Genomic DNA, 20,057 nt, shown 5'->3' with positions numbered 1-20,057 from the left:
TTTTTTTTTTTTTTTTTTTTTTTTTTTTTTTTTTTTTTTTTTTTTTTTTTTTTTTTTTTTTTTCTTCTTTTTCGGTTTAGGGTTTAGGGTGAATTTTTAGAAAATAAAAATTCTGATTGTTTGCGGGTTTGACTTTTTTTTTTTTGTTAGGTTAATTTGACTAACCCAAAAATAGGGTTACAATATAATGCTGACTTTTAAGATTATTATGAAGATTAAGAATATTTAACGTTTGTATAATGCTGAAGATTAAAAATATATGAAGATTAACAATATTTAACGTTTGTATAATGCCGAAGATTAAGAATATTGTAATTTTCGTTGTACAAGAATAATTTTCATGTTACAAGAATAATTTTTTATTTTTTACAAAATAATTAAAAGAAGAATAATTTGACAACTAAAACAAAAAAAGGAATAGAGGGTTCCGTTTGGTTGGAAACTCTACTCAGGTTGATCTGATCAACCACAAAAGAAAATAACGACCCAGATCCACCGCTAGCAAATATTGTCCTTTTTGGGCTTTTCTTTCGGGCTTCCCTTCAAGGCTTTAAAACGCGTCTTTCCACACCCTTATAAATTATGATTTGTTCTCCTCCCCAACCAATGTGGGACATCACAATCCACCCCCTTCAGGGCAGCGTCCTCGCTGGCACTCTTTTCTTCCTCCAATCGATGTGGGATCGCCCCCAAATCCACCACCCTTTGGGGCCCAGCGTCCTTACTGGCACACCGCCTCATGTCAACCCCCCTTCGGGGAATAGCGAGAAGGCTGGCACATCGTTCGGTGTCTGGCGCTGATACCATTTATAACGACCCAGATCCACCGCTAGTAGATATTGTCCTCTTTGGGCTTTCCCTTTTGGGCTTCCCCTTAAGGCTTTAAAATGCGTATGCTAGGGGAAGGTTTCCACACCCTTATAAATGGTGATTTGTGATTAATAGTTGGTTCGGTCCTGGCATAATACATATTTATCATCACCTAAACTTCTCCAAAAACATATCTAAAATGTTTCTCAATCTTAATTTTAAAAATTATTGACGCCAATGTCTTCGATTTCTCTCCTTTCTAATCAAATTCGTAAGATTCGAGTGACATTAAGATGTAGTTGATAGGGAAAAATGATGCATGTTACTAGCCAGTCACATTCATGATAGAACACCGTTGTAAAACTGTAACGACCCTAAATTTCCACATACTCAGAGTCGCTACTAACGTCTTATGCTCATCTATAATGCGGAAATATAACTCTTGCATGAACATAGTTGATAACGTAAACTTAAAAAAAAACGTTTAAAACAACTTTTTCTCTAGAAAACACAGACATGGTCTTACGTGTTTAAACATGAAATACTGAAATTTTGAGAAAACAAAAACAAATACAAAATAATTTAAAACAATGAAATGCAAAACAACCTATTCTAACTTAAGACTAGGAATTTAAATATGAATCTACCCTATGCACGTGCCACAGTCTCTACTCGCGATGCCGCCGTCCTCCGTACAAGTGCACCTTGCCTTTACCTGAAAAATGAAGTGGCACACGGCCTGAGTATTTCAAAGAATACTCAGTAAGTGGCCCCACTATAGGGGGCCATGCAAATGCAAACACATGCAATCATGATTTAGGGACCTATCTCTAATCATTTTAGGGGTGGCCTCCAGTCTCGGACAAATTGGATGTGTAGTACTTCCCTACACACGACTCACACGTGCGAGTGTGAGTCCCCAGGGCGCTCGCACACCACTGGACCCTCTGGTCAAGCTAATCTGTAGCGGCGTCCGGAGGTCAGCGGAACCCCATAGTGTCATGCGCCTCATGAACACCCTCATCTGTGTGCTTTCGCACCTGTGCGCATTCGCGCTCATCATAAGGTGCGCATCCGCACTCATCATCTCTAGGGGAAGTAGCCCTATGCTTATGAACATACAAAATGCATGAGGTCCCTCTAAATCCATCGTAATGTCTCTTCTCTTTGTTACTCTAGGTAACGCATACTCGTGGATATTTATATTAATATCATTTTCATGCTCTTAGGGTTGTGTCCTACGTCGATCTAACGACATGATGCAATATGGCACTCATCATCATCTGGCATGCTCAATATGGAAAACATCATCATATTAAGGTAAAAATCATGCAATCATCATGCTCATCATAATGCCACAACGTGCGTCAAACATATCAAGCGTCACTCAACAAAATATGTATATACCGCACATATCTCGAAATTAAGAAAGGTTTAAGTAAAATTAGCTTGCCAATCAATTGCCGTATAAGTGTTTTCGCGAGGGTCTTGTTACTCCCAAAGTAGTTTCCATGATGAAAACAAAAAGATTAATCCAGTAAGAGCCTGAATCATACTAGCCAATGTCGCAATGACAGTGGTGAACGAATTCTCTAGCGTATTTTTGGAGGATTTACCAGTGGTACCTCCTTCCCGAGCTGTAGATTTTTGCATAGAGCTTAAACTGGGTACCAGCCCTATCTCCAAGGTACAATTTTTGTAGAGTTCACGCTTCATCGAACCCTTGGACACCCTAAATCAGACTGGACCAGTGGCGTACTGGCTAGCACTACATCTTACTTCTCAACGGTGCACAACGTATTCCACGTGTCTCTATAAATACTTGATTGACCTAACACACTTGATAGATTATGAACCTCTACAAGTAAATGCAGACTTGAGTTACGAGGAAAGGCTAGTAAGAATCCTCGTCGGTGATGTAAATGCTTAGTGTAATAGCCAAAAATAAATAAAGAAATAAATAAAATTAAAAAAAAAGTTAAAATAATAATAATAATAAATTAATTAAAATAAAAAAAAAACAACATTTCTCTACTTCTCTCCACTAACCTCTTCTTCATTCCCACAATTATCTCTCCTCAACCCATAAATAAAAAAAATTTATAAAAAAATAGTTAAAATAATAATAATAAATAAATAAATAACCTTTTTCCACTTCTCTCCACTAACCTCTCATTCCTTCCTACAATTATCTTTCCTCAACTCATCCTTATGCCAGAAAGTAACGTTATTGCAAAAAGAAAAAGAAAAACAATAATTGTCAGACTTACTTGAGGAGAAAAAAAAAAAAAAAAGAATGGCCTTTACCAGCTGAGATTCACGGGAGATTTACGTGAAGATAGATCTGATTAAGGTATATATTAAATCTTCGTTTTCTTTTATCTATTTTTTTTTAGAAATCACAACCCATTATAGTTAAATATTCATTGAATTATTACAATGTTCTAGCTCTAAGTTAGAAACTAAATGTCAATAATTTATTTGATCCTAGTAAATCACTTCATATTAGTAATATTAGATTAAATTTTATCAGTAGCCAAATGAATAGATTAAACATAGAATGGCCTAGAAAACACCGAGATAAGGAAAGATTTGGAAACAGAGATCCACTAGAAATTTGGAATACGCAGAACAGAATTAGAAGGCAACCGATAAAAAAAAAAAAAAAAAGAAGATTAAGGAATTAAAAACCACAAACTAAATAGGGAGGGAAAGGTAAATACAGAGGGTAGTAAAACCGAGAATAACTTGAAATAACTGTATCTACTCTCTTATATTGTAACCATGAAAAATAAGATTTTTAATAAAAATATAATTATAGATATATAACATTTTAAGACTTTCAACAATTGACCGATGTAAATAAGAGAAATAATGTTGTAGAGTTCAAACCTGAAACTGATGTCATGGGCTCATATAGGTTTACTCGGATTTCAAAGGACGGAATCGAACTTTCAGTAAAGATATATTCGTGACAACGACTTAAGCTAGCCAGGTAAGTGACCTTACTATCGGCATGGTTATATTTGATGTTGACACGTGCCCCGTGGTTCTGCATGTGTCATATATATTGATATGTGTGAATTGTTTGTGGATTGATATGCTTCTTATATGTTATATATATTTATAATATGTGAATTATATTATAATAATTACGGTACGATGTATTCAAGGATATGCTTGAGATAGGATACGAGAAGGATGCACAAAACGAAATGTAACGATAGGAGTAAAATATGTTCATGAAACGTTAAGGTTAGGTTACATATCGGATTGATATGGATAAGAGAGTTTGATGGAAGAATACGGTTAGGTTACGGGTAGAAAGTGATAGGTTTGTGATAGATTGATAGAACGATAGCGTTAGGATATATTCTTGTGATGATATGACTAAGGTACGTTCACGTAATGATATGTCTGTGATAGGTATATAAGAATGTTAAGGTTATGATAAGTTAGAGAACGATATGACTACGAAGTGTTTACGTTATGACTTGTTTATGATATGATACATTGTGATGCAATATGTCTTGGTATGATATGTATATGATGAAATGTTATGTTAAAAGCATAGAACGTTATGTTAGGTCTCGTAAATTGTGTGTATACAGCATGATGTGAATGACATGAAATCACGATAAATGGCATGAAATATAACCCCGTTAGAATTATGTATGATTTGAGAACTGAAGAATAAGAAACAATATGATATGAATGATGAACGATATCTGAAACGATATGAAAAATGATATGATATGTTCATAATGCTAGTGGGGTTGTATTAAAGGATAATGAAAATGGAAAAAATTTGGGACCTCATGCATTATGTGTGCTCATGCATTCGGGGGATACCCCTACCCCATCACGAGGATATAGACGCATACATCCAATAGTAGGACAACGATCGTTATGCTTTGCATAGCGCTGCTGGGACGGTTACTAGTTCTAGCGGGTGTCCGGCCTAAAGGGCTCCTAGAGTATGCCCACCGGATAAGAAAAGTGGCTCAGCGGTGTGTGAACTAGCTGGTGAACCCATACTCGCACATATGGGCTATGTGTAGAGTATATGGTACACGTCCAAAATTACCCATTAGAACAGCACTATAGTGAAAACAAAATGAAAGATAGGTCCCATCATCTCATTTCATATGATTGTTGCATTTAACCCCAATAGTGAGGTCACTTACTGAGTATTTCTTTAAATACTCAAGCCATGTGCTATTACATTTTTTTCGGGTTAAGGCAAGGCATTCCGATACGGCTGACGATGATATCGCAATTCGAGACCATGACACATGCGTAAGTGGTATTTATTTTCTTAGACTTAGGCTAGAATAGGATGTTTTTAAACTTAAACCCTTATTTATTTTATTTTGGGTCTTTTGTTGTGTCATTATAAAGATGTTTTCAAAACACGTACGTCTGTGGTAGTGTTTTAAGATAAAGGTGATGTTTTATGGAATTTAAATGAAGTCTTCTGCATTCAATGTTTATGGAACGTATACGGTAGCGACCTTAAATTAAGTAGAAAATTTTAGGTCGTTACACTTTACGTACTAGAGACATTGCTTTTGTCAAGGTACCATGGTAAAACTACCCGGTGAAGAAGCTACATGGGAATAGGAAGATGAGATGAGGAAAAAAAAAATATATTGTGTTATTTCAAGATTATGGCACACGAAAGTTCTTTTTGCTGATGTATGATGTTATGGTAATGTACAAAGTTTTTAGTGAGTCGCTGAAACCAGCCACCTGCCTTCTTTGACACCCATATCTGAAATTTTCTACTTAATTTAAGGTCACTACTACATACGTACCATAAACATTGAATGCGGAAGACTTCATTAAAATTCCATAAAACATAAATTTTATCTTAAAACACAGCCATGGATTTACGTGTTTCGAAAACATCTTTAAAACAACATAACAAAAGACTAAATAAAACGAATAAGAGTTTAAGATAAAAACATTCTATTCTAGCCCAAGTCTAAAAAAATAAATACCACTATCCTATGCATGTGTCATAGTCTCGGGTTGCGATGCCATCGTCAGCTGTACAGGAATACCCTGCCTTAACCTGAAAAATATAGTAGCACATGGCTTGAGTATTTAAAGAAATATCAAGTGACCCCACTAGTTAAATGCAACAATCACATGCAATGAGATGATGAGACCTATCTTTCATTCCGTTTTTCCTACGGTGCTATCCTAACGTGTAATTTTGAACGTGTACCATATAATCTACACACAGCCCATACGTGCGAGTATGGGCTCACCAGCAAGTTCGCACACCGCTGGGCCACCTTCCTTATCCGGTGGGCATACTCTAGGAGCCCCTTAGGCCGGACACCCGCTAGAACTAGTAACCATCACGGCAGCGCTATGTAAAGCATTACGATCGTTATCCTGTCATTGGATGTACGCATCCGTATCCTCGTAATGGGATAGGGGGTATCCCCCAAATGCATGAGCACACATAATGCATGAGGTCCCAAAATTTTTCCATTTTCATTATCCTTTAATACAACCCCGCTAGCATTATGTACATATCATATCATTTTTCATATCGTTTCAGATGTCGTTCATCATTCATGTCATATCGTTTCTCATTCTTCAGTTCTCAAATCATACATAATTCTAATGGGGTTATATTTCATGTCATTTATCGTAATTTCATGTCATTCATATCATGCTGTATACACACAATTTAAGAGATCTAACATAATGTTCTATGCTTTTAACATAACATTTCATCATATACACATCATACCATGACATATTGCATCACAATGTATCATATCATAAACGAGTCATAACGTAAACACTTCATAGTCATATCGTTCTCTAACTTATCATAGCCTTAACGTTCTTATACCTATCACAGACATATCATTACGTGAACGTACCTTAGTCATCCCATCACAAGAACTTAACATAATGCTATCGTTCTATCAATCTATCACAGACCTATCCCTTTCTACCCGTAACCTAATCGTATTCTTCCATCAATCTCTCTTACCCATATCATCCCAGTATGTAACCTAACCTTAACGTTTCATGAACGTATTTTACTCCTATTGCTACATTTCGTTTTGTGCATCCTTCTTGTATCCTATCTCAAACATATCTTTGAACACATCGTACCGTAATTATTATCATACAATTCACATATTATAACATATACATAACATAGAGGAATCATATCGATCCACAGACAATTCACACATATCAATATATATGACACGTGCAGAACCACAGGGCACGTGTCAACATCAAATATAATCATGCTGATAGTAAGGTCACTTACCTGGTTAGCTTAGGCTGATGTTCCATCGTTATCCTTAATGAAAGTCCATCGAAATCCAAGTCAACCTATGTGCATAGCCCATGATATCAGTTTCAAGTTTGAACTCTATAAAATGATTTCTCTATATTACATTGGTCATGGTTAAATTTACTGTTAGACTAAATTTAATGGAGTTCCTTACCCTTTCATATTTCATATTTTATTTTTTAAATTCCGTTCAACAAATCTTTTTTCAATCTTAATTATTTTCATAACCATATATTATTGGCCAATTTTGTTATTATTATTATTATTATTATTATTATTATTATTATTATTATTATTATTATTATTATTATTATTATTATTATTATTATTATTATTATTATTATTATTATTATTATTATTATTATTATTATTATTATTATTATTATTATTATTATTATTATTATTATTAGTAGTAGTAGTAGTAGTACTAAGTACCTTATTGATCAAATATCTAAAGGCAATAACACTTGTTTGAAATTCGAATCACTCCACAAGCAAGATTGATCATGTCAAGCTTGCTTATTCTAAACATGTAACCTAAACCACATAGAATTGCAAAGAAACTTAGTCCTAATGATAAGGAATCACTCGAAGGGAAGGTAAATTTCGGATTAATGGGTTGATTAAATACTCAAAGCAAGAACACTATGTATACTTTATTACCATTATTAGTCACTATGTAAATGTAAAAATAAAAAATCTTAAAATACATTAATAAAATACCATAACTCTAAATTATCATTTACCCAAAATTTGTAATCATATGAGAATAAATGAAGTTTGATTTTTTTTAATGTGACATGAATTGCAATATCTTGTGATAATTTGAACAACTTTTTTTTTTCATATCTTTCTTGAAGTTTATATTGCATAATTGATGCCTTGGTTCATATCCACATAGGTTGAATTAGATGCTGAATAACAAATTCGGGCCAGTTCTGGGAATATCTAAAGGCCCGCCTAGGCCTACCTACGAAAAAAAGAGAAAAAGAAAAAAAGAACTAAACAGAAAAAAAAAAAAATGACAGATTTTGGGAAGAGAAAAATTGAAGAAAAAAACAAAGAAAATATCACAGATTTTGGGAGAGAAGAATTGGAGACTGCCTTTGCTTCAACAGATTTAATAGGAATGGAAAGAGATTATCGGTAAGTTAGATCTTTTCTCTTCTATCTCTTGACAGATATAGAAAAGTTATCTTAGATCTATTTTTCAATTATTTAAATTTAAATCAAAATTGAAAAGTTATCTTCGATATCTTTTTCAATTATTTAAATTTAAATCAAAATAGAAAATCAAAATTGATTGAAAATGGCTTTGTCAATTTCATCTAAATATAATCATCAATTAGGAAAGAGAAGAAAATAGACTAGATTAAAAATGGTTAATGATAGTGGTTTTAGGAAAGAAGAGAAAACATAATTAATTGAAAAAGGAAAGAGAAGAAAATAGAATAGATTCAAAATGTCTTCTTTAATAATAATAATTTTTAGGAAAGAGAGGAAGAAAAAAAAAAATAAATAAAATTGAAATGGCTTTTGTTAATTGACAGTCATACTGTGTAGGAGGAGAAAACTATTGTTTTATAATTACATAGTAATTTATATGAAAGAAAAAGAGGGAAGAGGTGAGAAATTATTAATATAATATTATAACAAACCATAGTTGGATTGAATGATTGAAGCAACATGAAATAATATTGACATATTTTCAATTTAAGTTTTACTACCCAACCAAAATTTAGAAAGAATGAAAACGTGGAATTTAATTTTTACTGAGACCGGTTTAGAGTTGTATTTCACATTGTTAGTTGGATTATTAATTAAAATGTGAAATACTAATGAAAGGTGACGAGCGGTTCGATATGAAGCGAACTCTAGTAACCTTTGGAGCAGCTCTCGAGGAACGGGAGCTTACGTTAATTAAATTAGGGAATCTTCGGCTAAGGCCAACCAGGTAAGTGGCCTTACTATAGGATAGGCTAAAACTTGTATGAGTTACGATGTTGTATGAACTATGTCGTACGATGCGGTATATGAGTTATGATGATGTATGACTTATGATGATGTGTGGGTTATGATACTTGATGATGTGCTTAGTATATATATATTTTGATGAATGTCGTACTTGATATGTTTGATGCACTTTGTGGCAATATGATGAGTATGATGATTGCGTGACGTTTACCTTAATATGATGATGTTTTTCATATTGAGCATGCTATATGATGATGAGTGCCATATTGCATCATGTCGTTAGATCGACATAGGACACAACCCTAAGAGCGTGAAAATGATATTAATATAAATATCCACGAGTATGTGTTACCTAGAGTAACAAAGAGATGAGACTAGAGGGTTGTGTCAGAAGAGACATTAGGATGGATTTAGAGGGATCTCATGCATATTGTATGTTCATAAGCATAGGGCTACTTCCCCTAGAGATGATGAGTGCGGACGCGCACCGTATGATGAGCGCGTATGCGCACAGGTGCAAAAGCACACAGATGAGGGTGTTCATAAAGTGCATGACACTATGGGGTTCCGCTGACCTCCGGACGTTGCTACAGATTAGCTTGACCAGAGGGTCCAGGGGGTGTGCGAGCGCCCTGGGGATTCACACTCGCACGTGTGAGTCGTGTGTAGGGAAGTACTACACATCCAATTTGTCCGAGACTAGAGGCCACCCCTAAGATGGTTAGAGATAGGTCCCTAAATCATGATTGCATGTGTTTCCATTTGCATGGCCCCTATAGTGAGGTCATTTACTGAGTATTCTTTGAAATACTCAGGCCGTGTGCCACATTTTTTTTTTTCAGGTAAAGGGCAAGGCGCACTTGTACGGAGGACGGCGGCATCGCGAGTAGAGACTGTGGCACGTGCATAGGGTAGACTCATATTTAAATTCTTAGTTTTAAGTTAGAATAGGTTGTTTTGCATTCCATTGTTTTAAATTATTTTGTATTTGTTTTTATTTTCTCTAAATTTTAGTATTTTGTATTTAAACACGTAAGACCATGACTGTGTTTTCCAGAGAAGGAGTTGTTTTAAACGTTTTTGAAGTTTACGTTAAAAATGATGTTCATGTAAGAGTTATATTTTCACTTTATAGATGAGCATGAGACGTTAGTGGCGACTCTAGATATGTGAAAATTTAGGGTCGTTACATAGTAAGTTGTTATACTATTTTCTTGGTTGGATGAATTGTATGATGTATGATGACGTATGCTCAAGGCCTCTACACGCGTCATAATTATGATTGTTATGCTATGTTATGTGATGCGATACTATGTTATGCCATGTTATGTTATGTTAAACTATGTTGTGCCATTCCAAGTTTATAAGCTATGTTATAATTTGATGATTTTAATAATCTCTAATGCATAAACCTTCATACACTAAGTCATTTAAACTATGTTGATACGAAAAATTTGACACGATTTAATGAATGAAGATTTGATTTGAATTATAACTTATGTCATGATTTTAAGCTATGAGAATCTTATGCATTTTTGTATGTCATATGCACCGAGATACTTCCTCGCTATGATTAGTATGAATACGTACCTTACGATATTTATGTTTGTCATGATGTTATGCGGGTCCTTTTCCTTCGTGATGTCCAATAGCGTGAGCATGCGCTAGCCCGACGAGCTAGGCCTAAGGATACATATACGAGTCTGCCTGATGAGTCCATGTGCATATACTTGGACCGTGTGTAGTGAAGTACTACACATCTAACTCGACCCAGACTAGAAAGCAACCTAAGGCCATACCATAATGTTTTTTTTTTAATAAAAGGATAGGTCCCTCCAGGTAACTCTCGCTTACCAAGACGTCCGATTTATGGTTGTTGCTATTAATGTAGAGTATTTTATAAAAACATTATATTTAATATATGAGCAAAAACGTAATTTACGTAAAATTGCAAATAGTTAAGAACGACTAATAAATATAAACGTCCTTCGTGAGTTCTAAACGGACAAAAGTCAATCCAACAAAAAATGGACATGGATCTAGATAGGATCCCGAAGTCTCTAGCTAAGCTACACCGTCGTCTCAATCACACTACGACTCGTCCATCTAAAAAGAAAAATATAAATAATTTCAATGAGTAAAATAATTTACTCGTGAGTAGCCAATTTGCTATCAACAACGTATATTAATTATTTTTCCACTCTAAAGTTCTATGCACATAAGTCCTTTTTTTTTCTTTTTTCTTTTTTTTGTCGTCGTCGTCGTCGTCATCGTCTAGATTGGATCCTCTGTCCAACCTTTGTCTTGGCTCCTAGTCTCGTCTACTAGGGTCTCTCTATTGATACTAAGGTGCTTTAGCTAACCTTATACTTACTACATATTTCAGATAGTATGTATGACTTACTACAAATTTTAGATATGTATGTATGACTCGCTTCGGTCAAATACAACCCGTCTACTAAATTCTCTAGTAGCCTCCCTACCCGATAGTTATAAGATGTAAACCGTTGTTGTTGCTTTTTTGCTTGCATCACATATAACACCAATTTCAATCTCTCAAGTCTTGCTTTCAAAACTCTCTTCCGAAATCTCTCTGCCCCCGTTTTCTAAAACTTTCTTCTTGAACCGAGGCCAGAGGCTTGAACATACGTCATTTGGCCGTAGGCGACGTAAGAATGAATTGGCTTAACTCACTTCTTGCTGGGAAGTGAGTGCCACACAATCGCAAGTTCGCTGCCATCAAAAGTGCGATTGTGACAAGTAACACACAGTTCTACGATCAAGAATCCTCATTGTCCTAACTTAGCACACAGTGCATCGATCAGAGGTTTCGCGGGAATTAGTAGATTAAAGATACTCATACACATCATATCATAACCAGCTCATAAGCATAAACTAGAGTCCTACACCATACATACTGATCATGAACTCATAACACGCTCACATCTTATATGCATGCATTCACGTTTGGTATATTTTAAATTATAACATTCACATATGTTTATTAGTCTCTTAATGATCAATATGCATTAGTCAGGGAGTATTGGTATTTAGTTGTTGATGTTACAATTACATCTTTGATGAAAATTTTATTTGTTTGAATGATTATAAATTGATTTGTATTTGTTTGTGAACTTACCTCAACACGTACTACAAAAACATGCACATGCAACTACTTATCAACTACTTATCAACTCTTCTTATCTGAATTATCCGTTATCAATGTAATTGTTGCTTATTGCTTAATAGCTTATAACACTACTTTCTTAAATTGTTTGGTCAAAATATTTTGGGCACTTTTGATAAATTTCCGTATTTAAATTCATTTATACTTTCTAGCACACTCATTTTCCAGCAACAAGTGAGCTTATCCAATTCGTTCTTCCTACGGCCAAACGACATATGCTCGAGCATCTAGCCTCGATTTAAGAGAAGGTTTTAAGTTTTAGAAAAGGAGGGATAGATTTTCGAGAGATTTTGAAAGAATGTTATATATGCAAGAGAGCTCATATAACTATTGTCAGAGAGAATAAAAAATTCATTTAAAATTAGATGAAAATAATATGTTTTAAAATTACCATAGGTATAGTCTATTAACATTGAATACTTTTTTTTTTCAAAATAATAACGTAGGTATAAATTATATTTAATAAATCTATCGTATATTTTTTAAATTAAAATAATCTTAAAATTAAAACATAAATACACTAACACAGGTTGGGTTGGTCGGGGACAATCCACTGAGCCAATCAAGTTCATAAAAATTAACCTAATCCAACCCCTAACTATAATTTGGGTTGGTCAGGGATAATCCCTAGCTTTGGCACACTGCTTAGTGTCGACTCTATAGCATTTGAGCCTACCGCTAACCTCAAACTCGGCCAACAGAGTAGCTAGCAAGGAGAGACAACAATTTTGATCCTAAAAAAAAAAAAAAAAAAAAAATTGATATAAAAAATTGTAAAAAAGAATAAATGAAAAGAAAATAAGAGAATTCAATTCATTAAAATATGCAATAACCACAATTACAAAAAGGATTCTTCCTCTTCCTCTTCCTCTCACTCTCTCTTCCATCAATAAACTTTCTCCAAATCAATCTCACAAAAAAAAAAAAAAATAGGGCAAAAGAAAAAAAAAATACAAAAAAAAAATACAAAAAATGGCCTAATGGTTGATTGTATTGAATGCATCGCACCTTCTCCTCACATCTCCCTTCTCGCCAGTTTTCACCTCGCGAACGCTCATCTTCTCCATCGCCTCTCCAAAATCCTTGAAGAATAATGCCTGGTTCCCTGCATACATCTCCACGAATTTCCTCGTCCTTGGATCCTTCACCAGCGCGTGATCCGCCGCCGACAGTCCCATTCCTCTCAGCAGATTCTGGTAGTATACGTTATCGAACTTCCCTGGCGTTACGGGGTCGCTGTACGCTGAACTTGCTGGATTCTTCTCGTAGTCGGCGCAGGACTTCTTCAACGCCTCTGCATATTTCGAATTAATCTCAGGATCTGTTGGCGTGTTTTTGCTGAAATTGAACAGCCGATCGCTGAATTCCCTGCAATTCGAGAATCCGATTGTGCGTCCGCCGTATAGCGCTACCATTTCTTGAATCGTGAATCCTTTCGCTTCGAATAGCTTAATCAATTCGTCAATTGATTGATTCGGTTTCGGAATGTTACCTTCCACATCTGAAATCTTCGAGACGAGGCTATCTTTTCGCCCTAATTCAACTTTGTACGACGGTCCACCTGAGGCCGCGATGAGATCTCTAGTCGCCTGCGCTAACACATCAGAGCAAGAGACGATGCCAGGGCAAGAGAGCTCTAAGGTGATCTTCGCACGAGTGACAACGTCGAAGGCGTCACCAGGAAGAGCCTGGTTGATTTCAGCATCGCGCTCGGCGTGGTTGAAGACATTGGATGAAATAAGAACAGAGGCATCGCAGCCTCCAACCAAACAGTCGCTGAAGAAGAGGCGCATAGATGCAGCGGCGGTGACGGGGCTAGTAGCGTGCTTGCGAGCGACAGTGTCGTGAACGATTTGTGCGAAGTCGGGGCAAGTTTTGTGGTAATAATCGAGAGAAAGGTGAGAGTGAAGGGAGAATGGAAGAGATAGGAAAAGTAGAAGAAGAAGAAGAGCGGTAGGGTGAAAGACGGCCATGGCGGGGTAGAGGAAGGAGGTGGGGGAAAACCTGCTTCCTCTGGATGTGTTGTATTGTGAGGAGGAAGAAGGAAGCAATTGCGGTGTGTGGAAAATGGAGGGATGAATGGGGATTAAGAAGGAGATGGAGCATTGGATGGGAGAGATTTTGGGAGATTTGTTAGAGATGGAGCATTGTTAAACATTTAATGCTATTTTTGGTACTTTTATTACTAAAAATGTGGTTATATTCTGAGAGTTAGGGTGTACGTTCAACCCTACAATTTGATAATTTGGACTAACACAATTGGAACCATAAGGGTTGGGTTGAGTTGTTCCGACTAACCCAATTGAAACTATAAGGGTTCTGTTGAGTTGGATTAGCATTTCGGGCAAGGTTGAGTTCATTTTTTCTGAATTCGAAAGTTCGTGTGAATGTTTGCTGAATCCACCACGCCTAAACGGGGGTGAGAGTTCTCTTATTTATAATCATTTACAGGATATAGATGAAGTGGTAGGGGGATGAATCAATATGATGAAGATGTGGTTCTAAGAAATTTGAAATAGGAATAGAGGAAAGAGGTTGGGTCTGGGAGCTAGGGATAGCAGGAAAGTGAGTTTCATCAAATTGAGTATGACAGGTGATATATAGCTTAGTGGTGGCGGGATCAAGACAGCGGAACCCTTTATGGGCAGGACTATAACCCAAAAAAATACAAGGAATGCTGCGGGGAGAAAGCTTGTTAGGCATATAATCACGCAAATAAGGATAAACACGACAACCAAAGGGATGAAAATTGTCATAATGTGGAGTGTAGCCATAAAGGAGTTCAAAGGGTGACTTACCTCCAAGAAGTGGAGTAGGCAACCGGTTGATAATATAAGCTGTAGTGCTGAAGGCGTCAACCCAAAAACGAGGAGAAAGACGAGAGTGAAAGAGAAGGGCCAAGCCAATCTCAGTCACGTGACGATGTTTTCTCTCAGCACAACCATTTTGAGCAGGTGTATATGGACAAGAGAGTTGATGGTGGATGCCAGAATTACGTAAATGAGTTTTAAAACAAGTACTAGTAAATTCGGTACCACCATCGCTTTGAAATACCTTGATACGAGAAGAATATTGATTTTCCACAAATTTTTGAAATTGAAGAAAAATATCAAAAAAATCAGATTTAAATTTTAAAGGGTAAAACCAAGTGAATCGAGAATAATCATCAATAAAAATAACATAATAAAGAAAACCCGAATTTGATTTGACGGGAGAAGGACCCCAAAGATCACAATGAATAAGATCTAACACATGAGACGACCTACGTTCATTGCGGGAATAAGGCAATCGATGACTTTTCGCAAGCTGACAAGTGTTACATAATGATGGAGAAGGCAATAAAGACGTAAGAGAAAGATGACCTTTTCTATTTAAAAAAGAAATAACAGAATGATTCACATGACCTAGACGAGCATGCCATAAATCATATGAAGCATGTAAAGATTTGTTTCTAAGGGCTGAAATAAAAGTAGAGTTGCCGCGCTCCAGCACATATAGCCCTCCATCTCTTTTACCGGTTGCCACCACCCTTCCTGTTTGACGATTCTGGATAGTAATAAGATTATTAGTAAATGTAACGGGGAGAGGAAAAACAGACGTTAATTTACTTATGGAAAGAAGATTTTTAGTGAGGTGAGGGACAACCAAGACATCTAACAAGTGAATATTTGGAACAGGAGAAAGAGTACCGGTGTGGGTAATGGGTAGGGATGCACCGTTTCCTACAATCACAGAGTCCTTACCCGTGTAATTTTTAGACTGATCCAGAATAGATGGGTCGGCAGCCATATGGGCCAAAGCTCCAGTGTCCAGAAACCAATCAGCAGCATCGGGTCCAGCAATAGAACATGATGTGTTAAAGGCTTCAGCAAAGTGAGCATGAGAAGAATCAGGTCGAACATACCGTTGGTTGCAGCGGTCAGCATAATGGCCCTCTTTGCGGCATATTTGGCAGTGAGGTGGTCGACGACCTTGACTTGAGTGGGTTCGTCCTCGATTAGAAGAGTTGTTTTTGTGAGAATAAGAACGACCTCGCTGGTTGGTAAAGGAAGCAGGGTAACTTCCATGGGTGCGACCACGATTAGTGACTGTGAATGCTGTAGGAGTGGAGTTAGAGGACTCAAGGGAGCGCTGGAACAACTTAAAACTTTCAGCTTTAGAGACTAAATCTGCAAAACAGGGGATAGAGGTGAGAGTCATCTGAGCAGTAGAAAAGGCTGAAAATTCGGTGCCGAGTCCACGAAGGAACCAGTGCACTTTATCAATGTCCTCGACCTGCCAATGGCATGAAGTTGGTCACAAATTTTTTTGAAGGCACGGGCATACTCAGCAACAGGTTTGGTGCCACGTTTCATCAACTGTAAGTCATCCTTGAGTCTCAGTTCACGAGCTTTCGACTGATGGCTGAACGTAGTTTCCAACGCAAGCCAAACATCACGTGCAGTAGACAGACCAACGACAACAGCCATGGCTTCCTCAGTGAGAGAGGAGAGCAGGAGACAGAGAATTCGTTGATCGGCTGCTCTCCATGTCAAATATTTGGGGTTGAGTGTTGAAGAGGTTTCTGGTTCAAAACGAGGTGGTGGAACCATAGTTCCATCGACATAGCCCAACATGCCTTGACTCTCAAGGAGAGGGAGAAGTTGGCTTTTCCAAAAAAGATAATTGGAGGAAGAAAGTTTGATGGTGATCATATGGATTAGAGTATTGAAAGGAAGAAGATGATAAGAAGATTCGGAAGTCATAGAGAAAAAAAAAAGAATCAGGGTTGTTAAACCGAAAGGGCTCTGATACCATGTGAATGTTTGCTGAATCCCCCACGCCTAAATGGGGGTGAGAGTTCTCTTATTTATAATCATTTACAAGGTACAGAAATATGGTAAATTACAAATAATATGGAAATAGTAATAAAAGGAAAGAATAATAAATGAATGCAATATATTTGCCTTTAATAAAAGGGCAAATATGGTAACCCGTAATGTAAGGCAAATATCTAGATATTTGCCTTATAATGAACGGTCAACTATCCTTAACAGTTCGGTTTCAGGTTCATAGATAAAACCTTTGAATTGACCCGAACTAAATAAAAATATATAAAATATATTAAGAATCTCATGTATTAATGGGTTTAAGTCAAAGATACTAATATGAGAGTTTGAGGACAGCTAAATTCATGTTTCTTTTTATTATTTTGTTATTTATACATGCACTCAACTTATTTGGAAACAAATGCTTAGAGTTTAGGGTTTATATATATATATATATATATTATTATTATTTTTTAACATGTTTTTTTAATAATTATACATTGATTTGGGTTTGTTTGTGAACTTTTAGTATATTTTATCTAAGATGGTACGTGAATAATTATAAATTGTGGATAAATAAAATTTAAAAAAGAATTGACAACCCAACCTAGACCCAACTTGAACCCAACCCGAAAATAAAGGGTTGGGTTATGAAAAGTTTCGGGTTGGGTTAGGCTACCAGTCCGACCAACCCGAACTTTTGGGTTGGGTAAAAAAAATCCATCAACCCAACCTAACCCGGACCATGTACACCCCTAATGGGAGCATGTATAAACCGAAAGGATGTTCAATACCGATTCCCGATAAGTTAATTCCTGTCGATGTATATTTGTCGGGTTGTCCACCTAAACCCGAAGCTGTTATAGATGCAATAACAAAACTTTGTAAGAAAATATCTCGAGAAATCTATAAAAATCAAATTAAGTCCCAAGAGGAGAATTGGTGTTTTACTACAACCACAAATTTCATGTTGGCCCAAATACTCATACGGGAAATTACAATAAAAAAAATTACTCTATCAACCATCATCTACTTTAGTGTCAACTCTATAATATTTGTAACAACTTAAGCTCATTGCTAATAGATTTGGCACACCGCCTAGTGTTGAATCTATATCATTTGTAACAATTCAAGCTCACTACTAATAGTTCTGGCATTAAGGGTGTTCATTCAACCCGACAACCCAGACCAACCCATCTCAAATTATAGAGCATATTTATGGTTCTGTCACGATGAATTCTTAGGTTTGGTTGAATAATTATGGATTGATTTATGTTTGTTTGTGAACTTTTGAATTGGTCCAAAAAAATTTCTTCCTTCCAACCCAACATGATCAAGTTAAGAAAAAAATAATAATAATAATAAATAAACAAAATAAAAAGTGAAAAAAAATAAATAAAAAATGAGATAGTATGTTGTACGGTCCTTACGGGTACTATTTAATATTCATATATATAAAGAACAGGACGAGCCCCTGTGCTCATCCAAAGTGAACGAGACATGACAATCTACGAGGTTTATATCCTAACTTGAATGAGCATATGTGTCAACGACAATCAAAGTTTAGCTAGTCGACTTACTCAAGAACAAGAGTATATGTCGCATAATTTCTATTACAAGTTCCACTCGAGTAATTTGATATGACCATCAAAGTAGATCAAATTACATCCCGAACTACTTCGAGAATATCTCAAACACACCGAAATAAATCTCTCTTCCTTCATTCACTCAATCTTAATCACTAAGAAAAGAGCAACAAAAAGCATAAGGGCATTCATAATCCAACAGGTGGGGTTTGACAAAGACGCGCCACTTATGGGAGTGGCAGACGGCGGAGCAGCCGGGGCTACGGCCGTCGGGCACACTAAGACAGCAAGTTTCATTCCTTGAAAGCAGTAGCCGCCGCCGGCAATGAAGAAATAGGGCCGCAGCTCCGTCAGCTGAAACACGTCTCGTCCACCTCTTGTAATGTTCTTTATGAACTCCTTCTCGTTGCAACTCTCGTAGCTCGTTTTGTTCACTTCCAACACGTTGTAGTATCGCTTGTCGAACACGAAATCTTTTCAAACAAAATATTAATATACGATTTTAACAATTAATTATTTCGTCCTACAAATTTTAAAAAACACCCTTAAAACTTTAAAATATTTAAAAAATATCTTAAATTTTTTAAATTTCACTTAATACTTTTCTACCAAATTAATCAAACTCAAAAATATTTATAAAAAGAAAAAAACAAAATATATATTTTTTAATTTAGCATCATTGGTCACTAACAAAACTTTATTTCCTAAATTCACTTCCTAATAATAATAATAATTTAAAAAAATAAATTCATCCATTTTTAATCTTTAATTTCGGGCTATATATTTTTTTTTATTTGTGAATAATATCAATATTTTCTTAAAATTAAAAAAAATAAAAGAAAAAAACATTGGATATTCATGAAAAAAATAATGATATACAAGAATCACGACCCTTAAATTATTATAAATATGAAAAATTTAGGGCTAAATTGGCAGTACGAAGCTGAAGAACCAAAACTAATTGAAACTGTTCGAAAAAGCTCACAAATTTGCCGGATTCGACTCGACTCGACTCGACCCGATTTTCAAAATAAGAAAGAAGGAAAAAATACGAAAGAGATAAAGAAACTTACAAAGCCAATCACCGAGATAGAAACGGTGAGAGGAGGACCAAAGGGTATAATTGAGATTAGGGTTCCATCCTTTAGAATTGCCCACCTTATGAAGCTTCTCTCCCATTGCAAGTGTTGCCCAAGCCATTGCCACTATTACCATTATCACCCTCACTCTCATTTCCTCCATTTCTTCCTCTTTCTTTTCCTTTTGCTTTGCTGCTCTTTAACAACTTCCATGTCCACAATTAAAAATAAAGCTCTCAAAATCTTTTATTTTTGCTTTTTTCTTTTTTTTTTTTTTTT

At 35.8% G+C, this 20,057-nt stretch overlaps 2 protein-coding genes across 3 annotated transcripts; both read right to left on the bottom strand.

Moving 5' to 3' along the window:
- Positions 1–2,389: 2,389 nt before the first annotated feature.
- LOC111433505 (lamin-like protein) lies at positions 2,390–19,966 on the bottom strand. Of its 2 annotated transcripts, XR_002708833.1 has the most exons (3): positions 19,773–19,966; positions 18,780–19,172; positions 2,390–2,400 (listed from the first exon to the last, which is right to left on the bottom strand). XR_002708833.1 is itself a non-coding variant. In XM_023070550.1 (2 exons), exons 1-2 carry the CDS (start codon positions 19,939–19,941, stop codon positions 18,838–18,840), a joined length of 504 nt encoding a protein of 167 aa, XP_022926318.1. In that variant the 5' UTR covers positions 19,942–19,966; the 3' UTR covers positions 18,680–18,837. The 2 variants fall into 2 exon arrangements, 1 of the variants encoding a protein (XP_022926318.1); XM_023070550.1 differs by lacking the exon at positions 2,390–2,400 and having other exon boundaries at positions 18,680–19,172.
- LOC111433495 (peroxidase 41-like) lies at positions 13,094–14,480 on the bottom strand. Its single transcript, XM_023070537.1, has one exon. The coding sequence runs from the start codon at positions 14,276–14,278 to the stop codon at positions 13,283–13,285; it is 996 nt and encodes a 331-aa protein (XP_022926305.1). The 5' UTR covers positions 14,279–14,480; the 3' UTR covers positions 13,094–13,282.
- Positions 19,967–20,057: the final 91 nt, after the last annotated feature.

Source organism: Cucurbita moschata, unplaced genomic scaffold, assembly GCF_002738365.1.
Source record: "Cucurbita moschata cultivar Rifu unplaced genomic scaffold, Cmos_1.0 Cmo_Scf00003, whole genome shotgun sequence".
NCBI lineage: Eukaryota > Viridiplantae > Streptophyta > Magnoliopsida > Cucurbitales > Cucurbitaceae > Cucurbita > Cucurbita moschata.
Note: the sequence above shows the minus strand (reverse complement) of the source record. Positions and strands in the feature narration are given on the sequence as shown.